At 40.3% G+C, this 21,922-nt stretch overlaps 1 protein-coding gene across 2 annotated transcripts in view; it reads right to left on the reverse strand.

Moving 5' to 3' along the window:
- The window catches only part of LOC111863616 (titin), a 277,080-nt gene that overhangs the window by 49,066 nt on the left and 206,092 nt on the right, over positions 1-21,922 (reverse strand). For both annotated transcript variants that reach the window (XM_023850103.2, XM_023850102.2), the window contains one exon: positions 16,151-16,410. In XM_023850103.2, coding sequence (XP_023705871.1) covers positions 16,151-16,410 — 260 coding nt within the window. The remainder of the gene's footprint in view (positions 1-16,150; positions 16,411-21,922) is intronic.

The raw sequence follows: 21,922 nt of genomic DNA on the forward strand, positions 1-21,922 counted from the left end.
TTCAGGGTAGAAACTGATGCTACTTGCTCACGCTGATTCCTCGCTCCAGGATTTTTCTAACCTGAAAATGGAGGCGATACGTTCCTCCGAAACGTCGGTTCACACAACATCTACATAACACCACATCCCAGAAGACGGTATTTTCCATAGTGAAAACCTCAAATCTTACACAACATAATATTATATGGTGCATGAACCGTCTTGCCTCTCTAGAACGCTGGGACCGAGGGTTCGAATCCCACACGAGGCATGAATGTCTGTGTGCGTTTATTCTCTGTTTATGTTGTCATGTGCAGGTAGCAGCTAATCGCCCTTCCAAGTGGTCCTACCGGCTGTGTATAGGATGAAGGAACTGAAAAAGCGGCTAAGGCTCAAATTGCTGTGGTGGCACAGAGGAGGAGGAGGAGGAGGAGGAGGAGGAGGGGGGGCAATTCCAGTTGCTCAAGAGCAGAAATTGTGAAAATCCTCCATTCTCCCGTTTCTTCTCCTCTGTGGAGTCCAAATATTCTTCTCGGCCCTCCGTTCTTAAGTAACCTCAGTTTATGCACTTCCGTTAGGAGACTTAAGTTTCAGATCCAAATAAATCCATATGCATAATTATAGAGTTTCGAAAAGAGGAAAGAGAGTAACAAATTCTGAACTGAATCGGAAGAACCATTTTATAAACTGAATCTACTTTTAATTCATCTGAACGCATGGAACCATACTGTGTATACATGAAAAGAAGATTAAGACCAAGAATAAACTGAAATTTGGAATCTGAATCCTGTCTGGCGGTAACGTGCCTAATGTTTAGAGACAGTAAAAATATACAGAGATACAATGTAGTTTGTCGAAGGGACAGGTGAGTGTACTCGTATTATGCAGTGTTGGTCATATAATTAACATGTCATAACGTGTCGAATTGTTCCATTGGCTGTCTACACAACACTCACAGGGAACAGTCAATTGCTTAATTTTCTAAAATCAATCACATATATCGATCAATTATTGATCATAGTCAAGTTAAGGAATGGCATGTACTGTCTTCGCTCGTTTGGAAACCGGGATCGTGGGTTCGAATCCCATTCAGGGCATGGATGTTTAGTTTGTGTGTGTGTGTCTTTTTCTGTGTTCGTGTACAGGTAGAGGCCTTTCGACCAGTTGATCACCCGCCCAAGGAGTCCTACCGAATATGTAAGATCTAGAAAAACCGAAGTGAACGAGATGTTCATGGAGGTAGGCCTAGGCCCACTGGGGCTGTAGTGCCAAAAATGAAAAAGCTAAGGAATTGTGCTCGGCTCGGCTTACTTCCTTGCGGTTGCATAATAGCAGTATGTAGTTCATTATCAAGTTTCTATTTACAAACGTACACCTAGCGATGAATAACTGAGCGAATTATACCGATAGTGACTTTAGAAAATAAATCGTTTCTCTGGTTACTACTGAAGAGCCACCTATAAATGTTGTGTATACGGTTATTGAAACAATAGAGGAGCTTACACATGCAGCATGGTGCAAAAGCTAAGATCAATTGTCATAATCTGACGTGATGAAAAGCTGGCAACTTAAGCTGGCTATTTTGTATGAAGCCATAAAGTCAATGTACGATGTATCCATCAGTGTGTCACTCAGGCATAAACTGTTCCCACTGCCGTCATATCAGACGAGCCGTCAGATAGACTCCCTGAAGTGTGCACGAAGTTGTATGTGTCTAGGGAACAGCGAATATTGATCTATTATGGAGTGGTCTCTAATGGTAGGTAGACAATTCAACTAGCCGGCCACTTCACTTGCTGTGAACTGTAGCAGGTAACTCTCCCGACCAAGTATATTAAATTTGTATGACTACGAATTAGTGCCGGATAGCTGTATATATTCAGTTCGAGAGAGAAGTGTAGCTGTAGCTTGTAACAACAGACTTGGCTATTAAAGCGCCGCGTTACCTTATTAATTTAATGTGTCACTTTGATACAGGCATTAGTCCCTGCTTTCACCTGAACCGAAAGGAGCAACTCGATTCAGTTGTTATGCTCATTTGTATGTCGGAAAACTCCATCAGCAGCGCAACATCCATTTCATTGTAAAAACTATTAACAACAGGACACAAATGTGAGTTCTGGAAGTGCAGTGCACTGAAGGCGGGCATTAATGTTCGTTCGTTCGTTCGTTCATTCATTCATCGATGGTTCTATAGCCCTTTGGTGGGCCCTGGCTTCTTCAGTTTCGTAATTTTTTATACAGACGGTAAGACTCCTTGGACGAGTGATCAGCCCGTCGCAAGGTCGCTACCTAAACAGAGGACAACAAAAACACAGACATCCATGCTTTGAGTGGGACTCGAACACACGATCCCTCGTTCGAGCGAGTGAAGGCAGTTCATGCTTAGACCGCGCGGCTACTGCGATCGGACGAGTATCAATGTAGACATTTCAGTTCAGGCCTATGTATGTATAGCAATTATATGAGAACATGCGGCCCAATACATTTATTTTACGAAAATGGCGTAAGAGTGGCGTCCATTTGATCGATATTTGCATGTTTAATGACTCTTTTCCAACTGCACAGGCTGTATAAGTTCGATTAACATGGTGATTATGAATAACGAATTTGAAAGATGTGAAGGAGGCAGAATTTAATATTCTATCACAGATTCTGTTTCAAAATGAATTAAACTGCACATGTTTATAGGTTATTTTATTGTATTTGATTCAATTTTCGATATATTATAATTAATTTCAATTTAAAATTTATGTTTCATAGTCACCGCCGTGAAAACTTCAAATCTTACATATGTTCCAATAATTTTCACTGTCTCTTTCAGAGGAAATTTATTAGTTTCATTCTAATTTCACCTACAGTGTATGAAACGCTATGACCATATGAATTACAATGAAATTTATTTGATGACATCTGGTGTAAATTTTCAGTGTCTCATCTTAGAGAAATTCGTTCAGTAGTGTCTTAGATACTAAATTATTTTAGACACTTCCTTACACTACGAGTTAATTTTATGCACTTGGCGTGCAGAAACTAGCTTAATGTTTGAACTACATTATCCTAATAATTAAAATAATTTATTTTATCCTTTTCGCATTTACGAACACGGCTATATTTCGGGGTGTTCTTAATGTTTCGTTTTATTTTGCTCTCCGTCAACTCGAAACAACTGCCGTTTGACGGGTTCTCCATAAGCCCCACGCTATGGGAATATATGTAGGTGGGGAGGAACACCTCCATGCATGTTTACCAAGGAACCAGATGGATGTGAGTTCTTGGTCAAGTCCCTGTCGCTTTACCTCCTGTGAAAGGGTTCATATGCTATCGATAATTCTAGGTAGGAGGCCGTTGACTCCGAGAGATATGGAGGACAGAGAAATCTTTGTTCCCTGCAGAAATCCAACCCCAAATTTTATGTCGTCCAAACATAATCTTGTCTCTATAAAGACTGAGCTATCCCGAGTCCCTGTGCTGCTCTTTTGAAAAAAAGTTAATATTTACTACATCGGTAACATAGCCTTACGACAGGCTAAGGTGGAATTATATGCGGTTGTTTTCAGTTCCTAAACCACTTATCAGATTCTTATGAATTTGATTTGGTGCATCCTGGTCCGTCACACTAGCAATAATATAAAAGGTTATTAACTCCGTCCATTGTGACTGATAAATGTCTCATTCTCCTTTTCAGTCTTTCAGCCTTCACATGTTTCGGTCTGAGGGACTATCTTCAGAAGGACACGAACCAAAGTGGTTCTAAATTTTAACAAAGTCTTTTTAAACCAAACTTTTAAACAAACTAATTATAATAATTTATAAATATTTTAATGTATTAATGCACATCACTGTACTTGTTAAGACGTCAGATTTTATATTTATGGCACTGTGAACATATTGTGTGTATATATTGATATAGACCAATCGCATTGTAATAGTAGTTTCCGCCTGTATTGTTATATCCTTCTGAAGATGGTCGTTCCGACCGAAACATGTCAAAGATGAAAGACTCAAAAGAAGAGAAACATTTATCAAACACAGTGGACGGAGTTGGTAACCTTTTATAAGATTCTTATGAATTTCGGATAGTTGACTTACTTTAAAAGTTGCGAAACAAATTTGACTGTGGGAAATATCAGTTTAAGAGCTTCGTCGACATACAAAGACAAAATTTCCCCTTGCTATAATACTTCCCAGTTGCCGTAAGCTTTCCCCTCCGTCCTTAGTACATTGCTGCACACTTTGTTTCGTCACAGTGCAGTGCTGCAACTCCTTTTCGTTTTCTCTGAATGCGGTTCTTTACAACAGATGTTGCTTCGGCTTCTTTTCAATATCAAAATTGGATTTCAATCAAGAACAGTGAAATAAATAGCTAGATATTTTCTTCCAAGCATTAAAATAATTAAAATCTTCAGTTTTTTCAGCATGTCCATCGGTTTCCATTATTGAGAGGACAATCTTTTCCAGTTAAAATATCAGACGCTAGGTGTTCCAGAGATTACGAGTGTCTGCCCTGTACTCTGCCTCTGAATCTCTCTGATTATATGTGAGTATCGATTGCACTACGTCCAAACTTATGGTGCGCTGCGCCGTCCAAACANTGTCTGCCCTGCACTCTTCTTCTGAATCTCTCTGATGATATGTGAGTATCGATTACACTACTTCCAAACTTACGGTGCGCTGCGCCGTCCAAACACTGCAATATCCATGTATCATACGCAATGAAACAATATCCCAGGATGCTGAACAACACGGGGAATTAGGATTGGTTGATGCAGAAAGATTACCGTGTTGCAATGATCCTCTTGTTATTATCTCGAAACTTGTGTTTGTTTGTTTTATCAGCCATTCCGATGAGTAAGTGATGGCTTAACATTATTTGGGCAGAATCGTACGCAAACACACATATTACATAAAGCTGCAGATTGTTAAATCTGGAAGCGCAAGCCAAGGGAACCAAGGCAGATGTTCATTGCAGTCGACGCAGCTCACACCAACATGCCGTTTTAATTGTTTGGCCTTAACCCAAGTTACTAGAAAAGTCTCTTCCTTTAATAGTCCATGAGAGAACAGTAGAGAACGAAACTTTCGCATTTCTGCACTGCAGCTCTAAGGAACTAGCAGGGTGATTGCGGGGCTCAAGTAATGTTACTTGCTTCAGAGCAATCTTCCACGCAGAAAATAGATTACAGAATTAAAGTTCCGCTATTGCACTTTCGTTCTCTTGAACTAAAACTCAAAGTGAAAACGTTTCACAATACAAGGAGCTATATCCAAATCAACAGCACCAAATCAGAGTGTATGGTTTCAGGAGCAGTAGAAGAATTCTAACAATATTATGCGGGAAAAGGTTGTCCGTTATTCAGTATTTTAAGTTTATCGAACAGAAACGTTAAATTATTTTGAATTTCAGACTCAGAGGTTGGCAAATACTAAGATTTGAAAACAACAAACACTCCATGAGTTTTGTGAAAATTCTTGAATTTAAGCCACACATACAAGTGCATGTCAAATCGAAACGACAGTAATATTGTCATGGGAAACGTTTGTACAAAACGTTGTAATATGTTGGTTTAACCAACTAAACCTACGTCATGATGTGGAATCAATCTTGAGAAAATGACAGTCGCCCAACTGGCCAAGATATTTCCTACGTTTTAAGGAATCCCAGTGTTCACCAGACCTTTCACTGGACCTTATCATATATTCAGCTCCCAGATGCAATCTCCATTCCTTTAAGATTCGTTTAATAGTTCCTCACTTCCACATTTAAGCCTACCAAGTGGCATTTTCCTTAAAGCTTTCGAGTAGAGTTTTGTTTTAATTTCTCAATTACCCTTAAATGCTTCATATCCTGTCCATCCTCCATTCCTTGATCAGACCGCCATAATAATACTTGGTGCAGAGTACAACGTATGAACCCTGGTATAACATATTCTCTCCAGCTTCCTGTAACAGTGCTTCCCTCGCTAAAATTATTTGATTTATAAGGGACCCAACAGAATAGGTGTTTTCCTTCACCTGAGGACGGAAACAGATCCAGTTTCCGAAACGTCGTGTTTTCTTAGTTATCTTAAAACCAGGACGATGGATAAAGTCCAAAAATCCAATATCTCTGTGAGTTTATACATTTTTTCCACATCCTGAGAGGTGCGCCTAGGGCGAGGTACAATCCCGGGACCATCTAGCTGTAATTCAACATATTCCTCCTTAGGCCAATGGTGCCACTATTGTTATTAACGTCGCCAGTTTGTTCTTAGTGTTCTCTTCATTCAAGACAGGCAGGGATTTTGAGTGATAAGTCCATGATTTGACATTGTACGAGATATGCCATAAAGGGTCTTGAATGTCCTACCCGTGTACCTTGGAGACCTGAAAAGGTTTAAGATAAACGCCTCGGTAAACAAATGCGGGACTGGCGCGTAGCATGACCCTTGGCGATCTCTTTTTCATTAATGGCGACGTAGGGATTTGTAGCTAGGAGCTACCTGAGGATGAGTGAGTGATCACGTGGAGCCGAGACACGGGAGGAGAGGGAGTGGAGTGTATGGCCAGCGAGACTGGAGCGAATTGGTGTCACAAAGAGTAATAATGACGGCGGGGGGGGGGNGTGAGAGGCGAGCTTGAAGGAGGACTGATGTAAAAACTGGCAATTTTAACTTAAGACGGTAATACACGTTCTGGAGACCCCGTAATTCATAGACCCAGAAGTGTGTTCCCACCCCGGAACCTGAAACGCCAATATCCTTGGGACTATGGTCTCATCTCGAGTGATAGTCGTGGCATCTTTATGACGGCGGTCGGCTATATTCCATTAAGCAATTCTATTTCGTCTTAGAGTCATGATTCCGTGATCTTGAATCTTCTTTAAAATTATTCGTAGAATTGTTCAGTCTCTCCGAGTAAACGCTGCTATGACAACTGGAATTAAGCCGAAATGTTTCCTCCCACATGCTTTAATATTCATAATTTACCATCGTCCCATCATTCGAAGCCATATGCCTAAAATTTAACACAAGCAATTATTGGTGGTGGTTGTTTCTATTTACTGGGGTTCCTTCTGCCCTTTGTTGTTACATTATGGTTTTTTAAAATGTACTGACTTTGGTTGGCAGTAATTGCTCATTTTTAAATCTTTCTTTCTTTCTTTCTTTCTTTCTTTCTTTCTTTCTTTAATTTGAATAGCTAAACAGCCTTGTCGAAGAAGTTCACGGAGGTAGGCCTAGGCCCACTGGGGCTGTAGTGCCAAGGAAAAAAAAAAAGCCTTGTATGTTGCCTAGTATTTGATAGCGAGGTTTCTAAACCTGTGCACAGCTTGTACCTAATGGATGTACCTCCATGAATTGTGTTACTGGAAGTAGAAAGTGATATTAACTTCGCTGCAGATTTAATGATTGTATTTTACATTATTCGATCTTCCGGAGTTAGGGATTGGCACCTGCTTTTCTGGAACTGTAATAGTTATAGGAATGTATCCATGAATAGATAGTTTCACCTCTGTAGTTTGAAAACTTGTCTCTGTGTTTCCATGGCCTTATTTTTCAGAGTTTAGCAGTGGTTTATTAATACGAGTAATTGCGTTTTAGAAATTAGAAAACAGTTTGTCCACCACTAGTACATTTCTTGCCAGACATTCCTCTGTGAAAACCACATCCCGTCATACGAAGATGGGTGTTATACAGTAGAGACTGCTAGAAACACATTTAGGGTGCAGGCATGAGACCAAGAGATAAACCTTACTGAATTTGACATGCTAAATATACTTACTTACTTACTCATGGAGCTGAGCCCTTCTTGAGGAGCCACCAATTCTGCAGCTACTCAAGAATTTCCCAGCATTTTATGGAACCGAAAGATTCATTACGGTGTTCTAAAGAGCCCACTACTGGTCCCTATCCTGAACCAGATTAATCCAATCCATACCTACCCATCCTAAGCGGCCTCCGTAGTCTAGAGGTAACGTTCCCACCTCATAACTCGTGGTACGCAGGTTCAAACCCGGCGGAGGTCGTGGAATTTTTAAGGGCGGAATAATTCAGGGAACAAGTCCTCCGGGAGGGACTTTAAGCCGTGGGTCCCGTGTCGTAGCTTTACGGCACGTAAAACAACCTCATATCTCCAAAGGAGGTCACTGAGCTAAATTCAAGGACATTTCCCGCCCAACCGTAGTCTCTAACGCCTCTGATAGATGGGGGAAGCATTATAGATACCGCCAAGCCAGTAGAGGCCGAACTCGCTGGCTCGGTCGGGACTGATGGTACGCACCAATATCGGCAGGGTATAGAGACTGGTAGAATATCATAGAGGGAAGTACAATCGATCAATACTGGTCTCAGCGCATGGGGAAACCCAGCCTCTCCAATAACTAACTAACTAAACTACCAATCCTATCTCTCTAAGATCCATTTAAATATTGTCCACCCACCTACGCCTTGTTCTTCCCGATGGTTTCTTTCCTGGGAAACATACTCTGATATTTTAAATGTAAGGAATCCGATGTAATGAAATTTCAGACAATCTTATTTATATATTCTCGTAGTTTGTGACATAAGAAACAATAATAATTTTGGTAGTTACTCGTGTAGTGGTTTGAATTAGCTAAACGATTTACCATTCTCCGAGTCGTAATTGCCATTTTAAGTTTCAGCCTTGCTAATGAGGCGCGCCATGCGGCGTCATTATTTGTAGGGTAATTTCTGTAATCAACTACAGTTATTAGAGACCTGCCTCGTGTTACATTGGATGTGACAGCGAAGTAATTGAGAAGGCTGTGTTAATGGCGGCGAACCATTCACGATGAGATGATGGTGGGAATTATGAACAATGCTCTGAAATTACAACCATCTTCACACGAAATTTAGCAATGGGGTCTTAGGATTGTTGATTAAGAGAGGGAAAACAATCAGGTAGAGGACAGCTATGGTCATCTTGAAAATATTGTTATATTTGAACAAAATAATTAATTGCACTTTCAGATTCATAATTATTCAGTTGTTCAATAAATAAAACCATTAATACTCTAGTCTGCAAGGTATAAATTTACTGTCAAATTTTGCATCGAACTATAAACTTGCGCGACCAAATTAAATGTTAGCTCTAGCAGCGGTGGGTTACGAAGTTTCTGTCGTTCGAAATATATTCTGTGTAATCTGTGCGAAGTAAACCGACGTTTCCGAGGAACATGTGGCCCCCAATTTCGGGTTTGAAGTAAAAGCCATGCAAGAAACTAGTATGAAGGACATTCAGACTCCATAAAAGTTGACAATATTTTGACTGCCTGAGAGATTAACGACTTTTGCACAAGGGCCGTAACTTGTGGAGTTAAGTGGTAAGAACAGACTGCATATCAAAGAACTATTTCTTACTTTGTACCCCTCCTGATATTTTATATAACTGAGACCGTACTGCAAGTGTACAGAGAGCTAGGCTACAATGATAGAAAATAAAATCCAGTTTCTAAAATATGTGAGATGTATACGCGCTTATTCTTCAACCCTGAAGAAGTAGGCAACGTGTTCCTCCGACCGTCACTTGAAATTCAACTGCATACACTGCGCTATAATCCAGAAAATACAACACTTCAAAATATATGTTCAGGTATTCTAGGTTAAGGGACTGCATAGACGGGGAACTGTGTACCAAAAATTCTATCTTCAACGTAGAGGTTGGAAGCAGTACTTTCCTCCGAAATGTTGTTATGGAACTCCAAGATTATGAGATGTCATAACCCAGAACACCTCACTATGGATTTTCAATGCGGTAGACGCGTCTCGTCCTGTGCGATTTTCCTTGTACACTCTATCTTTACAGCTTAGATTCCTGTACCGTAGAAATATGTTCTCAGTTATAAACAATATTAGTAGGCCTACACGGTAATAAATATTCTGTAGACGTCCAGTCCGACTTTACCAATCAACTTCACACAGCAGAACATTTCTAGAGAAGCTGACAATCACACAGCTTACCGAAAAGTTGTCCACAATTCATGTTCCATGAATGCCCATTATTGCTTTCAAAATAGCCCTGTGCTGCACCATATCTCGTCCAAATGACTCCTCCAGCACAAATTCTAACAACATATGTTTCAGTTCATTTCAATGTAGTCCTACCATTGCAAGAGGTCTCCTCCCATCTCGGTTTCCTAAACCTTTCATTTACTTTTCGTCACTGCCTTGTGAACTAATTTCTTCAGTGTCTGATATTGTCGCCCTATAATAGCGAAGTCAGTCTTTTTAGTCAGTCGCTCGGTATTCTGAGTTTAGAGAGTCACAGCTACTTTTACATATTTTAGAAATATTTTGTATATTTCAAGAAGGAGCAGAAATAGTAAATAAATTATAAGGCAGTATAAATTCAGAAAAAAATTACTAGCGCTGAGTTACAATTCTTTACAATTTTCACCTTCTTGAAAGGCACATTATCCTTTCTCTGTACGACTCTAGAACTGGACTTTCGCTCTGTATACATAATTAGAAAAGTTCAAAGTAAAGTGAATAAAATTTTGTATACGTCGTAGAAATTACGTTAGCTCGATAGAAGCTGGATTGAACTGAGTAAGGGCAAATTATTGTTATTATTATAATTATTTGTTTATTTGTCTGCATTAATGTGTTTTTCTTCCAGTGCTTACCTCTAATTGGTCTCTGACTTTATGTTGTGTTTGTCCATAATGTAATTACTTGTATCTACACTGTGCTCTGTCCGTAATTGGCCTTGTAGATGTTGATTCAGCACATAAATAATAAATAATTGAATTGAACTGGATTATTATTATTATTATGCCTGTTTTGTGAAGTAAGCATCCCTAATTTAAGAGGCGCCCACTCTCTTCATTCGATAATTCTGGGCTCACTTTGTTAGTTGCAAAATGGAACCCTTGTGCGAAGGATGCTCCAGACAAAGGAATTAATTGTTGGGTTTAAGCATCATAAGTCAAGTCACGGGCACAAAACGATAATGAGATTCCAGTCGGTGGTGTGCTTCGTACCCGTGGCATGAGTGCGATAAGATAGCAGGTAACAAGTCACTTGCTGTGGAGTGAGGTCGGCTTTACGCGGCCATAGTCGACCTGGCAAGGATGTGGGGAATGGAAACTTTATGTCAAGTTAACCAAAGGCGCGAAAGACCTCGTCTGACCAGTCAGCATATGCTACTGAGCATTATGATGCTAACACAATTGACAAACCTATACACACTGAAGATCTTTGAAGCTGGTAGATATATGAACAAGATAATTTTCGTCTCAGGTTACGTACACCCACTTTGGGACACCATTCCTAGAGAACGTGCGGCCATCACATGCGTGTGACATGGAGATATTTGTGAAAACAAATAAACGGTTTAGGAAATTCCGTCATTAGAATAGTCTTCCTCTTTTTCTTATTCATTTTCCATATTCTCCTTCTCTCATATTCTTCTTGTTTGCTTGCTTGCTTCAATTCTTCGTTTCATTATCATCATTCTTCATGTTCTCCAGATTTATCCTTTTCGTTCTAGGTGACATTTTCCTCCTCCTACTTTTTCTACTACTTCTACTACTAAAATTATGAGGACTACAGTCATTGACAAAAACCAAAGTGAAAATGGTAATCACGTGTTTCTCTTCTCCCTTCCTTATTTCCCAGATATATTTCATTCTCTTCTATTTCCCTTGCGTCTCCATTCGCGTTATTCGCTTCTTGCGCTACTTCTTGTCTTACTCCCCAGTCTTCTCTTTCTGCCAATTCTTCTTTTAACCATTCTGCGATGTTGCTTATTTTCCTGTATAGACCTCATGATCCCAGTCTTCTCTTTCCAACATCGACACGATCGTGTAGAACAGGATTTAAACGCCTGTTTGTGTTATGATGTGGCGACAGACACACGGCATCACAGCTGTGTTCCCAGAGACTGAATTGACCACCAAGGTGTCTGTCAGCATTATTCAGAACTGTCAAGCGTAATGGATCGGAGCACGTGCGTAAACTCAGTACAATGGCACTTCAGGTACATTGGGAACACTTGGCTGCAGCATTTGTCAAACTATGAACCAACAGAAAAATATACGATGAAGAAACACAAGAAAATTGGACATACTCCCTGAAAGAGTAATTCACTCCACAATGCACCTGCACCGTACCTCAGTTACAAACTGGAGCTTCCACACTCAAATGAGGACGTTGTCGGTGCATGAGGAACCGTGGAACGCACCTCCAATTTTCCAGTGTTCCTGGGATGACATGTACCTCACTTAAACACTACTACACATTGCTCACGCTGTTGCCGAAATGAACGTAAACATACAGATGGAAGGTACGGATAACAGCGCCTCTCTTCTGTCCATTAGACAGGCAGACTTCCATATGCCCGATCAACGGGATACTTCTGTTTTTTTTCGCAGAAAATTGAACAGTCGAGAAATCACTAAAGTATGAAAGTGCACATGGAATGGTCCAGTTTAAATATTTTAGTGTTATCTGGTTACTGATTGGTAATCAGCTTTGATAAGTTGTGGTCCAAGTTTGTTACAGCTATCAGCTCAGTGTGAACAAACTATTCATGTACAATCTCCTGTTCGTGCCTGCTCTAGTTCCATTGGCACCATGGCAACAGATGAGCTTGTTTAATGCTAAAGTTCCTGAATTATATTCTTGAGACCTCTTGTTGGATTTCGACCTCATTTTTATTGCGCGGTTTTCATCAACCATGCCAGCTGAGCCAAGAATGGTACTTGCTCTTACCCTTCCTTTCAGCTCGCTACAGGTTATGCAACTCAGCCTTCCATATCGCTCAAAGGTAAGTGATATCTTTATCTGACCTGGCGTTTTCAGGAAGGAAATTTATGTCGTTAAAGAAGAAAATACAGTAGTGAATTAGCAAAAATGTAACTTACGAATTCCTTTCGATTTGTTGAAAAGAATGCTTTAGCAATATGGTGTTATGGACCTGTACTAAATTACGTGTGGGATAGAGAAAAGCGAAAATAAAAATCTAATTTAATACCACAGGGGCTGTACTAACCAAAAGAAGCGTGCATAAAATTGTTAATATTGAACTAATAAATTGCGCTTGTGAGTTTATATACGAGTAGATGCTACAAACACATAACACGCAACAGACGCATGATTCTGCTCTTATTTTCTTATTACATAAGCTGATATGAACACCTGTCTACTTCATCCGATAATCGCCAGATACACATAAATTAAGTCCACATACCCTACAAATTACTGTTCCGTTTTAAAATAACAGATCGACTTAACTGTTAAACTTAACGGCAAATCTACATAATACATATCACCTATATATATATTATGTTTACATTAATTTCCCTAAATTAATTTATATGTAACTTTATGCATCAAGAATCATATAGCCAGGAGTGGCTTGGTGTACTGTCATGGATTATGCATATTTTCAAATTAAATCTTTAGTACTTTTTACTATCTTCCTAGCCTTGGTGTTCACCTACTGAGACAAAATACTGTTTAAATCTAATCACAGTGATTCGGGGTATAGACCTGCTCAGGAGGATATTAGTGCCTATACAGGATAAAGTAACAAAGGCCTTGAAAATATGTAAATTTATAAGATTTACAATTTCTACAACTTAGTAATTATTGTAACGGTGATTAAATAAAGAAGGGCAAGATGGGTTGACCATGTAGAAAAATATAAACTAGCCGGATATTGTAGAACAACGTGATTGGAAGCTTGAAGTTAAATACCACCTGAGAGATCTAGGCATACTTATCAAGGTAATTTCAAATCAATTTCAGAGAAACAGTTCGAGGGTATGGAACTGGATTGATCTTACTCGTTGTAGAATCCATTGTCGAGGACAATCTTCCTTGGAAATAAATAAGAGCAAGGATCTTCATGCAAAACTATACAGCTGTACTATCTCCATGGAGCATAGTAATTCTTGAGAAGACGGCAGTCGCTCAGCTACTCAAGAATTTCCAATATTATCTGCAACCCGAAGGTTCATTACCATGTTAACAATAACCCGCCACTGTCTCTGTACTAGAGCGGATAAATTTAGCCTGAGTCTCCGTATCCTGCTTCTCCAAGGTTCGTTTATTATTATCATCCCATTTAAGCCTAGGCCTTCCTTGTGGTCCCAATTTTCCTGGTATCCCCAAGATTCTGTGTTCAGTCTTCTTTTCCGTGCTTGCTACATGCTCTGTCCATAGATATTATTAACTTGATTATTCTAATTATATTTGGAGAGCAGTACAATTCATGAAAGTCTTCATAATGTATTTCACTTCAAGACTATATTATTTAATTCCTCTTAGATTGATATACAGCACAGAAAATTTTGGCGTCTTCCGGTAGCATGCACGAAATAAGGTGTTTCTAATTAGATATGCAAATAACAAAAGATACGGTCAAAATGAAGCATCACTCGTAGTTTTTCGTGGAAGATATGTAAAATTTCGTACAACTTTAGGTTCAATTTTCTATACTGACGTTGTTCAAATGACGATTAGCCTTAATCTGATAAAGAAAGAATACATGTTCACACCATGCTCGACAAGAACATTAGTAAAAATATTCAAAATTGGAAGAAATCGATATCTTCGGTAAAAATTGACTACATAAAACTGAGACATTATGTAAAATGATTGTGTCCACATCTAGAATCAGCATATCACACTGAAAAGGAGTAGCTGTGACTGGATTGATCTGGCTCAGGATAGGAACCAGTGGAGAGTTCTTGTGAACACGGTTATGAACCTTTTGGTTCCATAAATTGCTGGGAATTTCTTGAGTAGCTGCACAATTGGCGGCTTCTCAAGAAGGGTTCAGCTCCATGAGTGGGTGAGCTGGATCGGTATGTAAGTTAGTTAGTTAGTTCATTAGTTAGTTAGTTAGTTTGCTGTTCACATTTATATTGACCCCCCGTTGTCTAGGGTCATTATTCGGTCAAACAAGTGCAAGGCGTTAGGCCTAGTTACTTACGCACATCCATGCCTTGAGTGGATTCGAGCCCATGACCCCAGTGGTGGAGCGAGCGACGAGATTTCATGTTTTAGACTGTCATGCTTTATACGGCGCGGCCATTGTTATCGGCATTTACTTATGAAGAAAAATAAATCAGAAATTGTGCAGGGTATTTTCTGTAATCCTGAAGTATCCAATAGACAGTAAAGAGATAGATTTTAGTTCTGACCTCTGATACTAGAGGAATCCCTCGCCTAAAGCAGCTGACAATTTCATGTTATTACAGAAAATTTGGGGGGTCAGAAATACAGCAGCGTGTGTTAACACTAATCAGATCCTAAGTAACTTCCAAATTGGCGGTGCCATAGCTCAGGCGGTTAGTCGCCTGCTTCCCACCGTTGCGGCTCGGGTTCGAGCCCAGGTCAAGATATGTGGGATTTGTGGTGGACAAAGTGGCACTGAGGCAGCTTTTCTCGGAGTACTTCGGGTTTTCCTGCATATTTTCTTTCACTGACAGCTCCACGGTCATAATCTACATCCGGAGCTGTTACAATAGGCCAATTAGTGGCCAACGTACAAAGTGGACTCAGTCTTACCTCATCCCACGAAACTAAAAAAATAAATAAACTTCACAGTTCCATCACTAAACATAAAAGTATAAAGTAATTACTTACTTACTTACTTACTTACTTACTCATGGATCTGAGCCCTTCTGGAGGAGCCGCCAATTCTGCAGCTACTCAAGAATTTACCAGCATTTTATGGAACCCGAAGGTTTATTACCGTGTTCACAAGAGCCCTCCACTGGATCCCATCCTGAGCCAGATCTATTAAATCCGTACCATCCCATCCTATCTCTCTAAGATCCATTCTAATATTGTCCACCCACCTACGCCTTGGTCTTCCCTGTGGTCTCTTTCCTTCTGGCTTTCCGACCAATATCCTATATGAATTCCTCATCTCCCCAATTCGTGTTACATGACCTGCCCACCTCATATTATGCAGTAATACCTTTACAAATAGTATATAATCAAGTAATATATTAATTAAAACAATTAACTCATCAGTATTGTACATTTACCTCAAAGACATAATATTACGTACTCTGTACTAAAATTTCTTGAGTCACCTATAATTCTTACCGGGAATATAGACAGTAAAATCTACATATATATACGACGGTTGACAAAGGTAGATGCACGTGGAAGGATTACGAGTACATAAGGAATGTGTTGTTATGCGTACTAACCGTCCCTTCACCGATGTCTGCTACCTCGCAGTGGAGTATAGGCGTGCTGCCGATCTGCGCCAGCACGATGGTGCAGTTCTCAGACAAGAAGACATCCTGTGGTGGGAACATCTTGAAGGGACCAGACGGAAAGATTGCGTTGGCGTTCGGTTTTCGAGGCGACGCGTTGTTGAAGGCTGCGGCAGCTGTGTCCTTAGTCTTGGAACCCCAACCATCCGCTTCGCTATTCCCTCCTCCCACACCGCCGTGGTAATGGTGACCTGATGGCAGACAAGCAACAGCATATTGGAATACGTTAACGTAACGCGCTATCGAGGTGGAAAAGGAAGTCGGCGGGTTGTGTGAGCTGGAAAATTAACTTCCTGCACACACCTCGAGAAGAAAATTTTCCGGGTATCCGTATGGAGAGGTAGCCCAAAAACTGAAATCGGCATCCATATTCAGAATATAAACTTGGAGTAAAGGACACAAGCACAGCACTGGAATTCACAAAGTGAATTTCAGTATGAAATTTCCACTGAGTGCTTTTCTCAGAAATTATTCCAAAAAACTAGCTTCATCCTTTTCAGCTCCGAACGCACTCTTATAGAAGTGCTATAAAATTACAATGCATAATTAAAATGCGAATCTTAATAGTTAGACAAAAAATTATTTTTTCTGCCAAAATTATTAAAAGACGAAGTCATATTGTACTTTACAATTTGGAAGAATATTGTGGGATATTTGCTCAAAGCAAGAACTGTGGAGCCAGAGAAAGTGCCATTGCTAGAGAAAGGCTCCGAAAGAACATTCGCTTCTAGGCAAAGGGCCTTGCAATGTCCGTTGTTAGGCAGCAGATTCTTAATAACCAAGAATAGGAGTCCGCTGTTAGGGAACGGCTCGGTAGACACGTTCTCGAGGTAACGGATACGTTTGCAACAGAGTAATACTTTCTACGTGGTCCATGCCGAGATGTTATAAGCAAGGTACAACGTTAGAGCTGAGTCAGTTGTCAGTCTGTGAAGAGAAGAATTAGTTGGTCGAGAATTCGCAGTTGGAAGGGGCCGCCGTTCAGAGAGGACTTGAGCCCGGAAGCAGATGAATAGCATTGTTGGAAGACGTTACCAGGAAACGTCTGATAGCAGACCGAGAACACTATTATGTGCTGTGGTAACAGTGATATATGGAGTGTTTAATTCCGTGAGACTGTTACAGTTACTTCTAGTTACAATTCGTAAGTGGTCAATAAGTTCAATATCCAATCCAAAACCCTGTCGAGAGTCACTCTTAACACGTCACAATATGCATTATTATTATTATTATTATTACTATTATTTATTTATTTAAACTGCAAATGGGTTTCTACCCGGTGACAGTGATACTACAATAAGACACAACAAACAAATAGCACACATCATACAAATAACACACCAGTCTCAAACAAAGTACAAGATACAAAACTTCACAAACAATAAAGGACACACTACACACAAATGAATACAATTCAAATACAATTACAACTACAATTAACTTAATTAATATTAATAAAAATAAGTATACTACTAAACAGTAACAGGAATGAAATACATAATGTCATGTTCTGATCCACTCACATTTCACCATGGCCTTCCTTTAATTCCACTTCACTACACTTACGTACCCTTCACATCCTCACCAAAGCTTAATTCCTTTCCCTTAAATACATTTCCCTTCACTTCACTTCACTTCACTTTCCTGCATTTTGATGACTGCCCCCAAACCTTCACTTTGCCTTATTTATTACTTTTCCTAAAATTACTTGAAATGCAGAAGAGAGTCCCTAAAACAGCTGCAGATAGCTGGTTTCAAAGCTTGATGTCCTATTTACAAAGGAATGTTTTCCTATATCTGTCTTTTGTTTTCTGCACCTAATTTTCCTATCGCGATCGACCCTGTTCAGATAATATGGTATTTGTAATCTCTCACCTACAGCTTTCCAAGCCCGTTCTCTCGTATACGTTTGAAGAGAGCACATATGTGAGCTATCTTTCTGCGCTGTGTCAAGGCTTCCCAATTCAAATTATTTCACATCATAACATAGATGTACCAATTCCAAACTGCAGACACGTGTACGTTTCTGTCTGCTCACGAATGAAAATGTATTCATTTCTGTAACAAAATTTCTTATAATGCTGAAGAATCTTCAAATCAGGGCAAAAGTTTGGAAAGTTGCGACTAGGTTTATCAATAATATGTCAGATGCTGTCCATTAGCTGAGGCACATTTTGTACACAAGTACCATGCGGGTCAGTCTTCCACCCGCCTTCACGTGACTGATCAATTTCGACCGTCCAGCGGTTAGCTTACCGTCCTAAAATTCAAGAGGTTCGATTAAAATCGTCTCAATATTTTTCGCACAAGGGAGCATTATGCAAGAATGATCCTGTATAATGAAATCCATCCATTTAAGACGGGAAAAGATTCAACTTGCAGAATTTTCTTTATATCAAATACATCCCAGCCAATGAACAATTTTCACAATAATATCTATATAATGAGATAATCGTTGCAACAAACTTTACAGAAAAAATGTAGGCATATCAAAATCATTGATATTCAGTGAAATATCACTCGGTGGCTTTCATTTTGTTTCTTTGAACTGATGGCACCACATGAAAGCAGGGCTGCGTTTTTTTTTTCTTATTCTTAATGGGGTCAGACTGAGTCCACTTGGTGCTGCTGCCACTACTGGCCTGTTGTACCAGACCCAGATGGTAGATGATGTTTATTGTGGAACATTTGGTGGAATGAAATTTGGCAGGGGAAACAGAAATACTCGGAGAAAACCTCCAGCGCCACTTTGTCCACCAGAAAATCTAATTGTCCAGACTCGGACTCGAACCCGGGCGGCCGCGATGGGAAGCAAGCGACTAACCGCCTCAACCATAGCGCAGCCTGGGGTTTGGGTTTAAGTTAATGTACAAAATGTTTTCTAACGTACACCTCTCAGAGATGTGACGATGTTACAAGAAGCTGTAATTTTAACATTAATTTTAATAATTCTGTTACAAGTACAGAGAATGCTTGTTGCGCTAACGAGGAGCCCCCACCACTAGAACTACAAGCACACCATTACTCGCAGTCCGTAGAAGTGACAGCTCATAACTTCCTCACTACTGTGCTGAGACAGTCCCACTTAGTAACTCGTACTGTTCAGTTACACACCGTAAGCATGGAATTAGAAGAGTGTGCAGTGCAGCTGTGAGAAGACAACCAGGAACACCAGCCAGTACATAGCGTTACATTCCTCGATATGCTCGTCCCAGCGGCGACGGTTTCTGACGCCGGAATTGTCGTTACTTACTTATGTAAATTCAGGGGTCCCGTGTTAGATCCCGTTACAGACACGGAAGCTTATTCTTGCTGTCAGATAAGGAAAGATAAACGTATGATTTCATATACGCCAAGTGTCTGTCTGTCAATCCAATATCATGTATGACTCCACATTATCTGAAACAGCATGGTGGGTATATACTTCACACCACAAGAGGCAACACCACTTTGGGCTTCCACGTTTCCAATCAACGAAAGTACCGTCACGTATAAGGTGTTCGCGTGACTAATAACAATGGGTTTTAGATTTGATGATTGGGTTCATACAATTACAGTCAATTATAACAGCTCACAAACAATGACTGTCTCTTCCGCTGTGACGAATCACGAACGAAGAATTCCTGCTCACACCTTGAACTCTCTTACGAGTGACTCTTGAAGAATCTCTCTGAAGAATTGTGGTCTGATCTGAATCTCTCGAATTCCCGAATTAACACCCTTTTTATAGGTGCCACGCAGCCCGAATATAAGTCGCCAATTTGAACAGTTAATTGTCGTCTGTTATTCTGTCTGTTGTCATGGGAAAGCCTTTGTTAATATTCTTTGCCGCGGAAACAGGTGCTAGCGAGCCGCTGCATAGCAAATAAACTCCCGCTTCTGCTGCTATTCCGGCTTTTAGGTAGCGTTTTCCGAGCCGTTGCCTGGTAATGGACTATTCTGTCAAAATGCCAATATATGGTGGCAATGTGAATATTGAGCTCGGGCGGATATGGCATTCATTGGCCGCGCCATAGCTCAAGCGGTTAGTCGCTGGCTTCCCACCGCAGCGGCCCGGGTTCGATTCCGGGTCTTGTCAAGTGGGATTTTTGGTGGGAGAAGTGGCGCTGGGGCAGGTTTTCTCAGAGTACTTCGGTTTCCCGTCCCAATCTTCATTCCACCAATTTCTCCACAATCACCCTCACTCGGGCTGGTACAATAGGCCAGAAGTGGCCGCAGTACAAGGGACTTGATCCCACCCCATTAGCAATAAAAAAGATGGCATTCATTAATATAGGATTTTTGTTTTCACTGCTGTCAGGATTTCGCGCTGTACAATGTGGAGAGCTAGGATGGTTGCCGACTAATAAATTTGGAAGGATCTGGAAGGAAAGGGTTGTGACATAATCGAGGTTCTTTCCGTCATGTATGTAGATGGACCTGGTTAAAGCACGATAAACCTCAGGATAGCCGGTGCTTCTGCCGAGATTAGAAGCGAGAACCCCACGAATACATGTCTAAAACACTGCTACTACACCAGCCTCTTCGGTACTTAATAGTAAGGCCCTAAAATACGGATCTTCTAGAAATACACAACATCCTTTGTATTAGTATTTGTGTAGAATTTAAAGCAAAATTATGGTGACCAGGCAAAATCTATTTTCTACTTTCGATCTGTTGCTACTAAACTACTGGACCTAGACGTCTGACACTATACATAATATACTGTGACGTATTCGCGCTATGCCGGACACCCCCTCCCCCGCCAGCGGTGACGTAATACCTTCGGAGCGTTGCCGTTGTAGTAAAACACGTTACCATATAATAAACAGACTGACAAAATTATATGACAATAGGAAATAGTGTTAGTGGATAAAAATGATATGGCGACATTTGAAGTTTTTATGCTTATTAGACAAATTTAATGTCTTGCGAAAATTTTCAGTTGGCATTATGAATGGAAATGAATTGCTAAATGTAATCATTATTTTTAGGGTTCATACTAGCATGGAAATATAAACAAAAGCATTTCAATATTGGTTTTTGTTACAGGTACTTCCCAGAACTCTTTAATACATAACATCCCTTGTTTTTCCGAAGCGTGATGTGTATCAAGTTAAGCTGATTCCTCATGAAAGAGTTCATCCCTCCTGATTAATTGACGCCATGAAAGCGTGTTCTTCTATAGAAGAAAATAGATGCTGAGTCACTGAAGAAATTCCAAGCATTTAAGGAAACGGAAAGTTCACCACCACGATCACATGATCCCGCCACTGGTCTCTACCCTGAATGTGACGGTTCTACTAGTGGTTTCTTTCCTTCAGGTTTCAGCATGAAAATCCTGTAAGCATTTCTCTTCTTTCCCCTTCCAATTACATTATCTACCGCTTTTATCCTCTTAAGGCGCGTCCACATTACTCGTGCTTGTGCTCGTGTGACTCGCTAGGCTCACGAGTAATGTGGGCCGTATGACACGTCACGAGACAAGCAAATTTAAATTTTTTTAATTTAAAAACTATAGCCAATAAATTAAAATACGATTACAGGCTATACACACTACGAGTAAATATACGGATCCTCACGCGCCGAAGCCTGGCGAGCAACTGAAGTAGTGTGGATGAAGTTTTACGAGCACAAGTAAAAGCCAGACGAGTCTCCCGACGATCACAAACCAGGCGAACACGAGCACGAGCACGAGCACGAGTAATGTGGACGCGCCTTAAG

The sequence above is a fragment of the Cryptotermes secundus genome, unplaced genomic scaffold (genome assembly GCF_002891405.2).
Source record: "Cryptotermes secundus unplaced genomic scaffold, Csec_1.0 scaffold99, whole genome shotgun sequence".
NCBI classification, from domain to species: Eukaryota; Metazoa; Arthropoda; class Insecta; order Blattodea; family Kalotermitidae; genus Cryptotermes; species Cryptotermes secundus.